Here is a 16,726-nt window from a genome sequence, read left to right as displayed (position 1 = left end):
GGGGCCTCCCCCGGCCTCCCCGACATCAGCCCCGTGGGGATTGGGGGGGAAGGGGGGGGACGGGGGGAAGGGGGGGGGGATGGGGGGAGCGTCAACCCCCACACCTGCATCCCCCCCCCATGATTATCCCCCCCCATGAGCACCCCCCCCCCATGAACATCCCCCCCCCCCCCCAGCATCACCCCATTTAAGCATCCCCCCACATGAGCATCCCCCCCCATGAGCATCACCCCATTTAAGCATCACCCCCCCCATGAGCATCCCCCCCCCGTGAGCATCACCGCCAGTTAAGCATCACCCCCCCCATCATGCCCTGCCATGAAGGTCCCCCCCCCACAATGCCCCCCCTTGATGATGCTCACCCCCCCAGTGATGCCCCCCCATGATTCTCACCCCCTCCAATCATGTTCTGCCCCCATGATGACCCCCCCATTATTTCCCCCCCATAATGTTCACCCCCCCCCCAATGAGCATCACCCCCCATGCCCTGACATAAACTTGGCCCCCCCATGATGCCCCCCTTGATGATGCTCCCCCCCCATTATGCCCCCCCGTGATGCCCCCTCCCATTATGCCCCCCCATGTTCATCCCCCAGTGATGCTCCCCCAAACGATTCTCACCCCACAATGGTATTCTCCCCCCATGATGCCCCCCCCACGATGCCCCCCCCCATAATGCTCACCCCCATGATAAAGCCCACCCCTCCATGAGCATCATCCCCTCCATGAGCTTCACCCCCCCATTACCCCCCATAAACCCCCCCCACGAGCATCACCCCCCCATGAACATCTCCTCCCATGCCCCACCCCATAAGTGTCACCACCCCACAAACATCACCCCCCCCAAACCACCCCATGAATTTCGCCCCCCCGATCATCACCCTTCCCGCATGCCCCACCCCAAATGGGCTGGGGGGGGACACCCCCTTGCCCCCCCTTGCCCCATGCCTCAGTTTCCCCAGGGGTACAACAGGGAAAGCAAGGGGGGGTGCTGCACCCCCCCCCCCAAAAAAAAAAAAGCACCCAGATAAATCAGAGTCACCCCAAGTGGGTGTCCCTGGGGATGTGCCCCCCCTCAGACACCCCGGGGGGGGGGCACGCAGTCCTCATCCCCCACACAGCTCCCGGTGGGGGCAGCGGGGTGCCCAGGACCCCAAAACCTGGGGGGGGGGGGGAAGGGGGGGAGAACCCTCGGTGTCACCCAGATAAGGCGGGGGCCGTTATCGCGGCACCCAGCCCGCGGCTGCACCCCTCCCGGCACCGAGCCCTGCCGGGGCCAGCAGCCCCCCGGGCACCGTCCCCATGGCCCTGCGAGGGTCCCCGAGCTGGCATGAGTGTGTGCGTGTGTGTGCATGCGTGTGCACATGTGTGTGCATGCGTGTGCTCACGTATGTGTGCGTGCAAGGCGTGCCCAGCTCACCTTTCTCCCCTTCCCTGCACCCTGCGTGCTGGAGCAGCCTGGATTGTAAGCGTGCAGACCCACATGTGAGTGCACACACACACGTGTGTACGTGTGCACACGCACGCATGCAGACACACCTGCACTTGCATGTGCATGCACACGTGCACTTAGAAATCTGCACGCATTCATGCACTCGTGCACAGGTGCATGCACACCTTTGTGCACTTGCACACACGAGTGCAAACACTCATGCATGCACACCCATTTGTACACACGAGTGCACACTCGGGTGTGCACGCACGCACAGGGTGCACCCTGCCTGCAGGACACCCCAGGATGGACGCATCCCTCCGCCACCCACGGGCCCCGCAGCGCCTCGTGCCTCCCCAGCCTGGGGGAACCCCATTTTTGGGGAATAAAATTAAAAAAAATAAATAAATAAAAAAAGAGAAAACCCCAACCCCAAGGAGGGGAGAGGATTCCCGGGGATTCCCCGAGGGAAACCCGGAGCCCAAAACCCCGATAGCAGCTGCGGGATCGCGGGGTGGCCGGAGCGGGGCCGGGCAGCGTGGGGCAGCACCGCGGGCTGGGGACGGGCGCAGCCGCCGAGGCGCAAGATGTTGCACCCCGATAACCTTGTTTACGGGGCCGGGGGGGGCGGGCGAGCCGGGGGGGCGAGCGGTGGGGGGCAGATTAGGAGGTGAGCGTGACTCAGGGCATTTGGGTGCCTGCCCCGGCGGCGCGCGGCTCTTCCACCGTAGAGCCGGGGGCTGGTGGCAACGGCAGCGGCGTCCCCAAGCCACCCCGAAGGTCGGTGCGGGGTCCCGGGGTGGGGGGCACCGCGGGGTCCCTGGATGTAAGGGGGTGGTGGGGATGGGGTGGGTGGGAGCACCCAAGGGTGCCCACACGGGGACATACGGCCCTGTAGGGTGCGGGATAGGGTCGGGAGGGTTCGGTGCTGGGGTGGCGGGGTGTATGGGGTACATAGGTCCTGCACCACCTGCGCTGCGTGGGCACCATGATGGGTGCATGGGATGGGTGCCGCGGGAGGTGTGGGTGCCTCGTTGGGTGCATGGGGTGTGTGCTTTGGGAATTGTGGTGTGGGCATCAGGATGGGTGCATGGGATGTCCTTCGAATGTCCTTTGGGAGGTACGGGTGCCATGCTGGGTGCGTGGGATGGGTGCTTGAGGAATTATTGCTGGGTGCATGGGATGTGTGCTTTGGGAATTATGGTTTGTGCACCAAGACGGGTGCATGGGATGTCCTTTGGGAGGTATGGACTCCATGCTGGGTGCATGGGGTGTGTGCATTGGGAATTGTGGTTTGGGCACCAACATGGGATGTCCTTCGGGAGGTACGGGCTCCACGCCGGGCACGCCAGCTCTGCGGGGTGGCAGATATGGGCTCTCCAGCGTGCAACGGGGTGTGTGGTGGGGGCTCTGTGCTGTGCACATGGTGTGGGTTGTGTGGGGGCTGTACCGAGCACGAGTGCTCGTGGTTGGAGGTGTGGGCTCCCCATTGCACACCCATGCAGGAGGTGTGGGCTCCCCATTGCACACCCATGCAGGATGTATGGGCTCCCCATTGCACACCCATGCAGGAGGTGTGGGCTCCCCATTGCACACCCATGCAGGATGTATGGGCTCCCCATTGCACACCCATATAGGAGGTGTGGGCTCCCCATTGCACACCCATGCAGGAGGTGTGGGCTCCCCATTGCACACCCACACAGGATGTATGGGCTCCCCATTGCACACCCATATAGGAGGTGTGGGCTCCCCATTGCACACCCATGCAGGATGTATGGGCTCCCCATTGCACACCCATATAGGAGGTGTGGGCTCCCCATTGCACACCCATGCAGGAGGTGTGGGCTCCCCATTGCACACCCACACAGGAGGCATGGGCTCCCCATTGCACACCCATATAGGAGGTGTGGGCTCCCCATTGCACACCCATGCAGGATGTATGGGCTCCCCATTGCACACCCATATAGGAGGTGTGGGCTCCCCATTGCACACCCATGCAGGAGGTGTGGGCTCCCCATTGCACACCCACACAGGAGGCATGGGCTGCCTCATTGCCACGCACCCCGCAGCAGGTGCAGACCTCCCCGGGGGGATGACCCGGCTGCCCAGCACCCCCCAGCCCCTCACCCTGGCCTCGGGGCACTGCCTGGCCCCCGAGGGCCATGCGCAGGAGCAGGGGGGCAGCGGGGGGGAGCGGGGCGGGGACCGGAGCTGCATTATCAGTGGGGCACAGCGGGGCTGACGCAAGAGGTGTCGGGGCCACAGTGGGGCTGGGGGGGGGCAGCGGGGCCGGGGATCAGGGCTGGCCTGGGGGGCCAGGGGCCGCTGCCAGAGCGGGGCCAGGCGGGGCAGGAAGGAGGAGGCCGGGTCCGGAGCCAGCCATGGTTCCCGTGACCCCGTCACCGCTCCCGTGTCCCCACGGGTGGCTTCCACAGCCCCACGGTGGCTCCTCCGTGTGTGTCCCGTCCCGTCCCCCCCTGGCCCCCCTGGGGCTCCTGAGTCCCCATCGGGATCCCCGTGACCCTGCTGGGGTCCCCGCGTCCCCAGTGGGGTCCCCGCTGCTGCCAGCCTGGGAGCGAGGTCCTGCGTCACCCTGGTGAGAGCTGGGGGTCCCGCTGTCCCCCCCCCCCGCCTTGACCTTGACCCCCCCCCAACCTCCCGCCCCCCCCACGAGGGGTCCTTGTGCTGGAGCAGCAGGGGGTGTGGGGGGGTCCCCCTGCGTGGGTACCCCACGGGTGGGGGGTGCTGGGGCCGGGACAGTACCCCCCAGCTCCCCACGCGGCTCCTGGGGTGGGGGGGGAGGGGGGAGAAAAAGTGGGGGGAGCTCCCGGGGGTGCCCCAGGGATGGGTGTGCCCCACGCGCGTGGGGAAGGGCGCCCCCTGGCGGAAGTCCCCTGGGGTGGCGGGGGGGGTGCCGGGACCCCCCCCCCCCCGTGGGCGTGGGTCGCTGTGGGACCTGAGCTGCACCCCCTCCGTGGGCGTGGGACCCCCCCACCTAGGTGCGTGACCTGAGCCACACGCATGGGTGCATAAAGGACCCAACCCCTGCGTGGGGATCCACACGTGCCCATGGGTCCATATGGGGCCCGACCCACTCATGAAGAGCTGGGGGGCCCACCCCACACGCACGGCTCCCCAGGGGACCTGGCCCACGGGTGGGGGTTTGCATGGGACCCCCACTCACGTACACGGCTCTGTTTGGGGTCCCCACTAATGCAGACATCCACACGGGACCTGACCCACGCGCGAAGGGGCTGTGGGTCCCAACCCATGTGCACGGCCCCACGGGGACCCTGACCCCTGCTCACAGCCCCACAGGGACCCTGACCCACGCACGGGACGTCCCTCGTGCGTGGGCACGGGTGGGAGCGGGGCGCGATGCCGCGTCCCGGCGGGCAGCAGCCGGAGCTCTGCCATCGGTTCCCACCAGCAGGGCAGGGCCCGGCTCCCGTGGGACCCCCCCCGGCCCCCACTACCTCCCGAAGCGGACACGGGGGGGGCCCGATCGCTGCCCTCGCCGCTCCCTAACGCTCTCTCTCCTCTCCCCGCACCGCCCGCAGGGCGCCGGCCCCGGGCGTTAATGCGCCGCCGGGCCGACCGCTGGGACGCAGCGCGGAGCCATGGAGGGGCCCGGCCAGGTAGGGAGACCCCGGCCCCGCCGCTGCGCCCCGGCCCCCGGCCGCCCCGCTGAGCCCCCCCCCCCCCGCCGCTCTCTGCCCCGCAGGACGCCGAGGAGACGATGCGGAGAAACCTGGACCCCGAGGGCTACGAGGACCCGGGGATAAAGGGCTCGAGGATGTCGCTGGAGGAGACGAGCAGTGAGTGGCACCGACGGGCGGAGGGGGGAGCTGGGGGCGCAGGGGGTGGCGGGGGTGCTACGTGGGGGCCAGCGGGGCAGGGGCGATGGGACCGGCACTGGCATCGCATGGCTGGCGGCACTGCATGGGCACCGGTGTCGGACGGGCACCAGCGTTGCGGAGGTGACAGCGTTGCACGGAAGGGTGTTGCACGAGCGGTGGTGCTGCATGGGCACCTGGGCTGCACGGGGACCGGCACCCTATGGGCGCTGGCATGGCCTGGGCGCTGGAGGTTCAAGGGCGCACCTTGCACAGAGTTCTGCAGGTGTCAGCGCTGCACGGGCACCGGCATTGCATGGGTGCTAGCGTTGTGCAGGCGTGTTGCACGGGCACTCAGGTTGCACGGGTGCATTGCAAGGGTGCCAGCATCACATGGGTGCCAGCGTTGCATGGGCAGTGGTTTTGCATGGGCACCTGCGTTGCATAGGCGTGTTGCATGGGCACCGACATTGCAAGGGTGCAGGCGTTGCATGGGTGCTGTCATTGCATGAGCACTGGTGTTGCACGGGTGCCAGTGTTGCACAGGTGTGTTGCATGGGCACCCGCGTTGCATGGGTGACGACGTTGCACGAGTGCCAGCATTGCATGGGTGGCAGCGTTGCATGGGTGCCAACATTTAATGAGCACTGGCATTCCATGGGTGCCAGCATTGCACAGGCATGTTGCACGGGCACCAGCACTGCATGGGTGCCAGCACGGCTTGCTGAAACCCTGGATGTTGCTGGCGGGTGCAGGAGACATGGCCAAGCCTGGGGACACCGGGGTCCTTGTGTGGACGGCGAGGGGCGTTCAGAGGGGTCTCGTTGCCCCTCTTCCTTCCTGCAGCCGGGTTTTTGTGCTCGATGAAGCGGGGTGGCTCCTCTCCAGTCCCCGCCGGCTGCCGCCGTGCATCCCGAAGGTCTCGGTGTCCCCAGCTCCCCGGGTCCCCTCCATGGGGTGATGCCGGGTGGTGACGTTGGCCACAGGGTGGGGTGGTGGCTGTCCCCATCCCGCACCCACCCGAGGTAACGCTGCCGCCCGTTCTGCGCAGGGGCCGGCGGCGGCACCGGGCCCCCTTTGGCCGCGCGGAGGGCGAGAGGCGAGGAGCTGGCGCCCCTGCGGTGAGTCCCACTCGCGGCTCGGCCCCGGGAGGCCACCGGCACCCACGGGCGCACGGCGCTCACCCGCCCGTCCCCGCCGTGTGTGTTTTGCAGCCGGTATTTGCCCAGCCACCGGGGATCCTATGACCTGGACGGGAGGAGGCGCGCGGCCGGGGCCCCCCCGGGACGGGTCAGCCGCCGTGGCGGAGGGCAGAGTGAGTGACCCGGCCCCGGCGCCCCCCCCCCCCCGGCCCCTCTGCCACCTTCGGCCCCGCGAGGCGGCCGTCACCCAGGCGTCGGGGCGTGCCGCAGGGTGACCGCGGCCGCTTGCCCGTAATCGCCCGCTGATTGAGGATAAATAAAGGCTTTGTTTGGGGTGAGGACAAGAACCACTCGGGGCTGAACGCCGGCTGGCGCTGGGCGGCTCGGCGGTGGCAGCGGGCCGGGACGAGGACGAGCTCGGCGCGTGCCCACGTGCCCTCAGGGACACCAGTGGGGACGCGCCCGTCCCCGCTGGCATGCGGGTGGCATCCCGGCAGAGCGGGATGCAGGCCTTTCGGTGTCACCGCGGCCTGGCGGGGGACATGGGAGACCGTGGTGGTCCCCAGAGTGGGCGCAGCGGGGACAGGGACGTTCTGCCCCCCCGGGGGCTGTACCGGTGTTTACTGTCAGCAAAGGCAAAGTGCTGTGGGGTTTATGGTGCACACAGGGCGTGGGGCCGGCCCGCCACCCGCGCCCAGGCTTTATAGGGCAGGAACGCACGGGGAGCGCGGGGGGGAGCGCAGGTAGGCAGGGAACAGGGACAGGGGACGCTGCGCTCTTGGGATTGTGCTGGCTGGGGACAAACTGTCCCCGTCTCCATCCCTGTCCCCATTCTGGTACACCCTGGGGTGCAGGACCGGGGCTGTGCCGGCTGCGGGGCAGCGCGTGGCCTCATCCAGCCCAGCACCGGGCGCTGTCCCCAGGGGCTGTCACCCTGCCCCGGAGCGGGGAACCAGCAGGGCAGAGGTGACAGGGGGACACATCCAGCACCCCCCAGCTGGGTGTTGGGGATGGGGGCGATGGGGGGGACGCCTCCGACAGACCCCGGAGGGCTGGAGGGGGGGTCAGGACCGGCTAACGCGGCGCTGGCTCCGCTCGCAGCTCCGTCGGTGACCGATGTGGACCTGGAGGCGGCAGGGAGCAGGCGGCTCGTGTCCCGGTGGGACACCCATGAGGTGGGTGCTGACACCCACCAGCTGGGTGCTGCGTGTGCCCCTGGGACCCCCCCCCCCCCTTCATTCCCACTCCCGGGGAGGGCAGATTGCTGCAAGGACGGTGCCAAACCCCGGTGACACCGGGACCTGGGGGGTCCCATCCGTGGTGGGTGGCACTGCTGCAGCTTTGGGACACCCAGGGGTTCCCGGTGAGGGGTGGGGGGGGGCTCTGACACCCCCGTGGCTGCGGCCGCAGGTCTACACGGAGCTGCACGAGCTGGTCATGGACAGCAAGAAGGAGCTGTGCTGGATGGAGGCCGGCCGCTGGCTCCAGCTGGAGGAGAACTTCACGGCCGGCGGGGACTGGGGCCAGCCCCACATCTCCTTCCTGACCTACCGCAGCCTCCTGGACCTGCACCGCGCCCTCGCCAGAGGTGGGGACACCACCGGGGTCGGGCGGGTTGGTGGGGACCCCCAGGGCGGTCGGTCGGTGACAGTGGCGTCCCCGCAGGCGCTGTGCTCCTCGACGTGGCGGCCACCTCGCTGGCGGCCGTTGCGCACGTGCTCATCGAGCAGATGATCTACGAGGGGCAGATCAAGCCGCAGGACAGGGAGGACATCCTGAGGACGCTGCTGCTGCAGCACAAGTACGGCCGGGGACCCTAAGGGCTGTGGGGGGAGTTTTGGGGGGGGGGGGGTGTTGTCCCACCTCACGCCGTCCCCCCGCTGCTCGCAGGCACCCCAGCGAGGCCGAGTCGGTGTGGACGCTGCCGCCGGCGCAGCTGCAGCGCTCGGGCACGGTGCCGGTGGAGACGGAGCAGCCGCTGCTGCGGGAGCACCAGGCCCTGGAGATGCGGGCGCTGGACGGGGCCGAGCAGGTGAGCGGGGGGGGGGTGTCCTGGGGTTGGGGTCCTGGGGTGTTGGGGGGGGGTCAGGCTGCAGGGAGGGCACCCACAGGCACCCGTGGGCACCACACGCCTGCGCTCTGTGTGCGGGTGGCTCTCGCCCTGGTGTGCGCGCACACGCTTGCACGTGCACGCGTGCACTCTTGCAGAGGCAGATGCACGCACACACACGCACACCTGCACTTTTGGGGTCACACACACGCACGTGGGTGTGCTGTGGAGAAGAAGGGGCAGAGGTGGCAGCAAGGGAGCTGGGCTTGCAGGGACAGAGCAGCACATGTGGGGGACACAAAGGGATGGAGCGGGACATGGGGGGGACATGTGGGGACACAAAGGGAATGGGGCAAGACATGAAGGGGACACGCAGGGGACACACAAGGGACATGCAGGGGACATGTGGGGGACACACAGGTGACGTGCAGGGGATGGAGAGGGACACACAGGAGACACGCAGGGGACACGCAGGGGATGGATTGGGACACAAGGGACAGCCACCAGCTGACTCCTGCCATTCTGCCCGCAACAGACCCCAAGCGGGACCAGGCCCGGGCCCCAGCTCCCCGAGAAGCTCCCTGAGGATGCCGAGGCCACGCTGGTCCTCGTGGGTGAGTGCCCGGGGTGCTGCGGGTGCAGGATCAGGCCCGTGGCTGGGGTGCGTGGGGGGGCTTCGCCGCCGGCCCCTCGCTGCCTTGCTGCTTGCTCACTTGCTGCTTTTCTTGCACTTTTTTCTATTCCCTCCCCATCCTCAGCCCTCGCCACCTCCTGCTCAGCGCTGCTCCCTGTCCCGCTGTCCCCCCATTCCCCTGCCTCCCTGTCCCCATGTCCCCGTGTCCTCATGTTCCCAGTTCTCCACTCATGTCCCTATGTCCCCCATGTTCCCACGCCCCAGTGTCCCTGTGCCCGTGTCCCCATGTCCCTGTGTCCCCATGTCTCCATGTCCCCGTGTCCCCGTGTCCCCATGTCCCTGTGTCCTCATGTCTCTGTGCCCCATGTCCTAACCCTTTTGTCCCCCCACATTCCCGTGCCTCTGTGTCCCTGTGCCTCCTTGTAACCGTCTCCCTGTGTCCCCATGTCCCCATTTCCCAATGTCCCCATATCCCAATGTCTCCATGTCCCCATGCTCCTGTCCCCACCTCCCTGTGCCCCACGTCCCCATGCCCGACCCTCCCTGACCCCGTCCCATCCCCCCCCCAGGCTGCGCAGCCTTCCTGGAGCAGCCGACGCTGGCCTTCGTGCGCCTGAGGGACGCGGTGACGATGGATGCTGTCCTCAACGTGCCCCTGCCCGTGCGCTTCCTCTTTGTGGTGCTGGGCCCTGACAGCCCCCACGTCAGCTACCACGAGATCGGCCGCACCATCGCCACCATGATGTCCGAGAGGGTACGGCCCGCCTGTCTCCGGCACCGCCATCGGCACCGCCACCAGCACTGCCACCAGCACCGCCACCAGCACCGCCACTAGCACCGCCACCGCCTGCCCCTGAGCTCCCCAGGGTCCCCAAACTGGGGGCTGCACCCTCTAGCAGGGCTCGTCACCCCCCGCCATGTCCCTCTCTGTCCCCATGTCCCCGTGCAGCCCTGTCCCCGTGTCCCCGTACAGCCCTGTCCCCATGTCCCCACACAGCCCTGTCCCCATATGCCTGTGTGCCCATGCACCTCTGTCCCCCCGTGTCCCCATGCTCCAGTGGCTCTGTGCCCCCATATCTGCCCGTTCCCATGTGTGCAAGGACCTGTGGCCCCATGTCCCCCATGTCCCCATATTGCCACGTCCCTATGGTCCCGTGGCCCCACGCCCTTGTGTCCCCGTTCCCCTCTGTCCCAGTGTGCACATCCCCATGGCCCTGTGTGCTCCTACAGCCCCGTGTCCGTGTGCCCCGTGTCCCCCATGTCCCCCCAACATCCCCATATCCCCCCATATCCCCATGTCCCTCCACATCCCCACCACCCCATGCCTCCATTCCCCCCATGTCCCCAGGCTCCTGTGTCCCCACATTCCCAGGTCCCCATGGCCCCAGTGCCCTCAAGTCCCCATGCTCCAGTGTCTCATGTCCCCATCCCACTCTGTCCCCATCCTACCACGTCCCCATGTCCCCAGGCCTGTTTCCCCACATCCCCAGGTCCCCATGGCCCCAGTGCCTGAAAGTCCCCATGGCCCCAGTGTCCCATGTCCCCATCCCTCTGTGTCCCCATGTCCCCAGGTCCCTGTGTCCCCACGTTCTCAAGTCCCCAAGGCCCCAGTGTCCCAGGTCCTCATGGCCCCAGTGTCCCATGTCCCCATCCCACTCTGTCCCCATGCCCCTATGCCCCGTGGCCCCAGCCCCCCGTGTGCCCCCAGCCCCACGCCCCCCCGCGTCCCCACAGTGCCCCATTCCCACGGGGGCTGCGGGGGCGACCAACCTCCATCCCCGGCCATCCCCTCAGGTTTTCCGCCGCGACGCCTACCTGGCCGAGGGCCGCCAGGACCTGCTGCGGGGGGTCGAGGCCTTCCTGGAGGCCAGCATCGTGCTGCCGCCCACCGAGACCCCCAGCGAGCAGCACCTGCGCAGCCTGGTGCCGCTGCAGCGCCAGCTGCTCCGCCGCCGCTACCAGCACCCCGAGAAGGCCCCCGAGGACTTCCTAAAGGAGACGTGTACGTCCCGGGGACACCCCATAACACCCCCACCGGGTCCCCTCGGTCCCGTCCCCATGGCTGGCGGGACGACCTTGTTTGTGTGTCCCCAGGGACCAAGAGCGAGGAGCCGGAGGACGACGATCCGCTGCGCAGGACGGGGCGCCCCTTCGGGGGGCTGGTGCGGGACATCCGCCGCCGCTACCCCAAATATCTCAGCGACATCAAGGACGCCCTCAGCCCGCAGTGCTTGGCCGCCGTCATCTTCATCTACTTCGCGGCACTGTCCCCTGCTGTCACCTTCGGAGGCTTGCTGGGTAAGGGGGGGGACGCATGTGGGGACGGAGACGTCCCCTGGTCGGGCGCATGGGGTGCCACTGCCTGCAGCGCCGTCCCCGGGGTGTCAAGGGGTGTGGGATGGGGGGCACATGGTGCTGTGTCCCTCCCCCGGGGAAATAACGGGCTCTGCCCCCCCCAGGTGAGAAGACCAAGGGCATGATGGGGGTGTCGGAGCTGCTCATCTCCACCTGTGTGCAGTGCGTCCTCTTCAGCATCCTCAGCGCCCAGCCCCTGCTCGTCGTCGGCTTCTCGGGGCCCCTGCTGGTCTTCGAGGAAGCCTTCTTCTCGGTGGGTGCTGTCCCCCCCCTGCAGGCACCCCCTGCCTTGGGGTGTCCCCGTGAGCCCCCAGGGGAGGCACGGGGTGCTGCACCGGGGGGCGGCACATGGTGGGTGTCAGGCAGGCAGTGTCACCTGGGGGATGGCTCTTTTTGGGATGGCACAGGGGTGATGCCACATCAGGCGTGGTTCTTTTTGGGGTGGCACAGGGTGATGCCACATGGATGGTGCCTTGCAGGTGAGGTGGCACGGGGGATGCTCCGTGGGTGATGCCATGAGGGTGGTGCCACATGGGTGATGGCACAGGGGTGATGCCACGTAGGGGGTGGCACTTTTGGGATGCCACCTGGGCCATCCCACACGAATGGTGCCACAAAGGGGAAGCTGCTTGGGGGGATGCCACATGGGGGATGTCACTTGGGTGACACCATGCGGGCGATGCCATTTGGGTGCAGCCAAGCAGGCAACCCCGCTGGGTGCTGCTGCCCCAGGGGATGCGGGACCACCACAGAGCCCCATGATGCTGGGGGACACACGTGGGGCTGATGGGGCCATGTCCCCTGGTGCCCAGTTCTGTGAGGGCCAGGGCTTGGAGTACATCGTGGGACGGGTGTGGATCGGCTTCTGGCTCATCCTGCTGGTGCTGGTGGTGGTGGCCTGCGAGGGCAGCTTCCTGGTGCGCTACCTGTCCCGCTACACCCAGGAGATCTTCTCCTTCCTCATCTCCCTCATCTTCATCTACGAGACCTTCGTCAAGCTCATCACGGTGAGGGGCGCGGGGGCCGTGAGCGGGGAGGGGGCTGTGGGGTGGGGTCCCCATCTGGGTCCTGTGTGCCCAAGGGCTGCAGCAGGGATGGAGCCATCCCCGCAGCGTTTTCTCCCCTTCCCTAGCACCTTCCCACCCCGTCCTTCTCCCCACGGTTTGGGTTTGGGGCAGGCATGCCTCACCCAGGAGCTGCTGGGGACTCCCTGTTTTTGCCCTCATCCCCCAGCTCGGACCCTCCCCATGCAGTCTGTCACAGCGGGACGGTGTCACCCTGGGTGCCCGCAGGGACACCTCGGGTGCTGCCCCATCCCCCGGCTGTCCTTGACCCCTCTCCCCCTGCCCAGATCTTCAGGGCGCACCCCCTGCAGCGGGTCTACAACGTGCAGGCCACCGTCACCCCCAACGTGGCCGAGCCCAACACGGCTCTGCTCTCCCTCGTCCTGATGGCCGGCACCTTCTTCCTCGCTCTCTTCCTCCGCAAGTTCAAGAACAGCGCCTTCCTGCCCGGCAAGGTGGGCACGGGGGGCTGCAGGACTGAGGGGGACACAGGGGGCACGGCATCGTCACCCCCCCAAACACACACACACACGGGGGGGACCCTTGGGTGGGGACGGGGGACGTATGGGTGGGCTTAACGGGGGCGGGGGACATATGGGGTATGGGTGGGCTTACCGTGGGCGCGGTGTCCCTGCAGGTCCGGCGCCTGATCGGGGACTTTGGGGTGCCCATCTCCATCTTCATCATGGCGCTGGCTGACTTCTTCATCAAGGACACCTACACGCAGGTCCGGGGGGGGACGGGACCCCAGCTGTCCCCAACAAGGGGACATGGAGCTGGGTGGGCGGGGGAAATGGGGGGGGACCCCAGGGTGCAAGCAGGGGGGCGCCCATGACTCCTGGGTGCCCGTGGGGTGCCTTGAGCCCCCTGCCGCTCACCCCTAATCTGTGGTCCCATGCAGAAATTGAAGGTCCCCAAGGGGCTGGAGGTGACCAACTCGACGGCCCGGGGCTGGTTTATCAACCCCATGGGGAAGGCAAACTCATTCCCCATCTGGATGATGTTCGCCTCCGTGGTGCCCGCCCTGCTGGTCTTCATCCTCATCTTCCTCGAGACGCAGATCACCACGTGAGGGCAAGGGGGAAGGGGACACGATGGCGGGGTGGGGACGGAGGGGACCTGCCCAGGGGACCTTCCCAACCCACACGTCCCTTCCGTCCTCGCAGCCTCATCGTCAGCAAGCCCGAGAGGAAACTGGTGAAAGGCTCGGGCTTCCACCTGGACCTGCTGCTGATCGTGGCCATGGGCGGCGTGGCGGCGCTCTTCGGCATGCCGTGGCTCAGCGCCACCACCGTGCGCACCATCACGCACGCCAACGCGCTCACCGTCATGAGCAAATCCTCGGCGGGGGGCGAGAAGCCCCAGATCCTGGAGGTCAAGGAGCAGCGCATCAGCGGCCTGCTGGTGGCCGTGCTGATCGGTGAGCGCGGGAGGGGGCACGGGGAGAGGAGACCCCCCCCTTCGTGCCACTGCGGTGGTCCCTGACAGCTCCGTGTCCCCCCCAGGGGTCTCCATCCTGATGGAGCCCGTCCTGAAGTACATCCCGCTGGCCGTCCTCTTCGGCATCTTCCTCTACATGGGCGTCACCTCGCTCTTTGGCATCCAGCTCTTCGACCGCATCCTGCTCCTGCTGATGCCCCCCAAGTACCACCCCAAGGAGGTCTACGTCACCCGGGTGAGCGAGCCCTGGGTCACCTGAGGGGCTTGGGGGCACCCCGAGCTGGTCCTGCTGTTGGTTGGGGCTCCCCAAAAAGCCTCCTCTGTCTGTCCGTGCCGGGTCATCAGTCCTGCTCCCCCTCTCCCTCTGCCCACCCCCCCAGGATGGGTGCTGGAGGCTGTCCCCACCACCCTGACCCCTTTTTTCCCCGCAGGTGAAGACGTGGCGGATGCACCTCTTCACCCTCACCCAGATCCTTGTCCTGGCGCTGCTGTGGGGGGTGAAGGCCAGCCCGGCCTCTCTGGCGCTGCCCTTCGTCCTCATCCTCACCGTGCCACTGCGCCGCTTCCTGCTGCCCAAGATCTTCCGCGAGATCGAGCTCAAATGTGTACGTAGCCCCGGCACGGGATGGGAGCCACCGATGGGACCCCATCCCTGTCCCCATCCCCATCCCCGTCCCCTGTCCACATGCCTTCCCCATCTCCATCTCCATCCCTGTCCCCATCCCATTCCCATCCCTGTCCATCTCCCTGTCACTGTCCCCGTCCCCGTCCCAAATCCCAACCTACTCCTCATCCCTGTCCCCATCCATCTCCCTGTCTTTGTGCCCATCTCCATCCTCATCCCTGTCCCTGTCACCATCCCAATCCCCATTCCATGCATCTACCTGTCCCCTATCATCATCCTCATTGTCATCCTCATCCTCATTCCTGTTCCCATCTCCATCCTCTTCCTGCCCCATCCCCATCCCATCCCGTCCCGTGTCGTCCCGTGTCATCCCGTCCCATCCCATCCCATCCCACCCCCCCACCCCCACCCCGTCCCCCCCCCTGACGCCCCCTCCCGCCCCCAGCTGGACGCGGATGACGCGGTGGTGACCTTCGAGGAGGCGGAGGGCCAGGACGTGTACAACGAGGTGCAGATGCCCAGCTAAGGGCTTGTTCCAGCCTCCCCCCCCCCGCCTGTAGATCCGCCGCCCCCCCCCCCCCCCGGGGACGCCGCTTTCGCCCCGTGGAGCCGTTTTCGAGCCGTTTTCTCCCTTTCTCTGCCCTTTTCTGCAGCGGGAGCACCCCCCGCTCCCACCGGCACCCCCCCGGGGCAGGGATGTAAATAAGCCAGCAAAGGGGGGAGATGTTTGCAATGGAGGTAATCGTGGTAAAAAAAAAAACACAGAAAAAAATAGTAATAATAATGCTGATGCTTCTGCAGGTAGGGCTTGCTCAGAACACAAGGAAAATCAAAAAAAAAAAAAAAGATGCAAAAAGCACTTAAAACTAGGACCAAAAAAAAGCAGCTGCGAGGAGTGATCTGTATATTTGACTCTAGTGCCTGGGGGAGTTTGTAATTTATTTGGGAGGGCCGGGTGTGCTCCGTGTGCGTGTGTACGGGAGGGACGAGGCGTCGCAAGCGGCCAAGGAGCTGATTTATTGCCCTGCTCGGGGCCAAACCTGCCGGCAGGGGGGCAGGATTGGTGCTGGTGGCGCTCGGGGTCGCTGGGCACCCCCCCAGCCCTGCCCCGTCCCGCCGGGATCGCTCCCACACCGGCCCAGCCCCAGCTCCTGCTGCGGCTGAGTGTGAGTGCGAGTGTGACTATGAGCAAGTGTGAGCATGAGCGAGGGTGTCAGTGTGAGCATGAGTGTGACCATGAACATGAGTATGTAAGCACATGGGAGCATGAGTTTGGATGAGTGAATGTGCGCATGAGCAAGTGTGAGCATGAGCAAGAGTGTGTGTGACTGAGCATGGGTGTGAGCATATGAGCGTGAGCATGTGAGCATGAACGAGTGAGAGTATGAGCATGTGAGTGTGAGAATGAGCGTGTGTGAGTTTGAGCATGAGCGTGAGTGTGAGCATGAACATGAGTGTAAGCATGAGTGTGAGCATGAGTGTGAGTGAATGAGTGTGAGTGTGAACAAGAGCACGAGTGTGAGCATGAACGTGAGCGTGAGCATGAGCACAAGTGTGAGCACAAGTGTGAGTGTGAGTGTGCCTGGTTGGGCCGGGCGCCGCCGTTGTCCCCTTGCCCCCGGGGGGCCGCTCAGGGCCGGGCCGGGCTCGTGCCCCCCTCCAGGGCTTGTGCCCGCAGCCCCCTGGCCTGTCGCGCCCCCCCCCATCCCGTGCCCGGCTCTAATAAAGACTTGTGGACCCGAGGCCGGCCCCTTCCTTCCGCCCGCGAGCTGAAAAATAAAGAATTTCATAATTTAAGGGGAGCGGGGCTGGGGGGGGGCAGAGCCCGGGGCTGGTGGCTGCGGGGGGCCCCGGGGCCTGAGATGGACCAAAGAGGAGGCGGCGTCACAGCGTCTTGTTGAGCCTTTATTTGTAAAGACAAAGTGATAAATAATGTAAGATAATATAAAATAGAATAAATAATATAGAATAGAATAATATACAGTAGAATAATATAAAATAGAATAAATGCTATAAAATAGAATAGAATAAAAATAAATAAAATAATAATAAAAAAAAATGAAATGAAATGAAAGGAAAGGAAATGAAAGGAAATGAAAGGAAAAGAAATAGAAATAGAAATAGAAATAGAAATAGAAATAGAAATAA

The 16,726-nt window shown here is 66.0% G+C and overlaps 1 protein-coding gene across 4 annotated transcripts; it reads left to right on the top strand.

Annotated features, from left to right (window-relative positions):
- Nucleotides 1-2,072: 2,072 nt before the first annotated feature.
- SLC4A1 (solute carrier family 4 member 1 (Diego blood group)) lies at nucleotides 2,073-16,320 on the top strand. Of its 4 annotated transcripts, XM_040536579.1 has the most exons (23): nucleotides 2,097-2,212; nucleotides 4,993-5,070; nucleotides 5,157-5,250; nucleotides 6,320-6,389; nucleotides 6,483-6,583; nucleotides 7,512-7,585; nucleotides 7,821-7,998; nucleotides 8,076-8,211; nucleotides 8,301-8,442; nucleotides 8,996-9,074; nucleotides 9,664-9,848; nucleotides 10,889-11,096; nucleotides 11,189-11,392; nucleotides 11,554-11,702; nucleotides 12,262-12,456; nucleotides 12,801-12,968; nucleotides 13,151-13,240; nucleotides 13,415-13,581; nucleotides 13,680-13,933; nucleotides 14,019-14,188; nucleotides 14,385-14,558; nucleotides 15,024-15,902; nucleotides 16,040-16,320. In XM_040536579.1, the coding sequence occupies exons 2-22, from the start codon at nucleotides 5,053-5,055 to the stop codon at nucleotides 15,102-15,104; spliced, it is 2,937 nt and encodes a 978-aa protein (XP_040392513.1). In that variant the 5' UTR covers nucleotides 2,097-2,212; nucleotides 4,993-5,052; the 3' UTR covers nucleotides 15,105-15,902; nucleotides 16,040-16,320. The 4 variants fall into 4 exon arrangements, with proteins under 4 accessions (XP_040392514.1, XP_040392517.1, XP_040392513.1 ...); XM_040536580.1 differs by lacking the exon at nucleotides 4,993-5,070 and having other exon boundaries at nucleotides 2,073-2,212; XM_040536581.1 differs by lacking the exons at nucleotides 6,320-6,389; nucleotides 6,483-6,583 and having other exon boundaries at nucleotides 2,098-2,212.
- The last annotated feature ends 406 nt before the right edge of the window (nucleotides 16,321-16,726 follow it).

This window comes from Cygnus olor, chromosome 25, assembly GCF_009769625.2.
Source record: "Cygnus olor isolate bCygOlo1 chromosome 25, bCygOlo1.pri.v2, whole genome shotgun sequence".
Lineage (NCBI taxonomy): Eukaryota > Metazoa > Chordata > Aves > Anseriformes > Anatidae > Cygnus > Cygnus olor.
The sequence above is the reverse complement of the archived record's forward strand: the minus strand, read 5'-3'. Positions and strand labels throughout refer to the sequence as shown.

What these genes read in the sequence shown, in the direction of transcription:
- SLC4A1 (XM_040536579.1), top strand. An exon ending in GAGGAGCTGGCGCCCCTGCG is followed by an intron (nt 6,390 to 6,482) that starts GTGAGTCCCACT and finishes TGTGTTTTGCAG; the next exon opens with CCGGTATTTGCCCAGCCACC. An exon ending in CCGCCGTGGCGGAGGGCAGA is followed by an intron (nt 6,584 to 7,511) that starts GTGAGTGACCCG and finishes CTCCGCTCGCAG; the next exon opens with CTCCGTCGGTGACCGATGTG.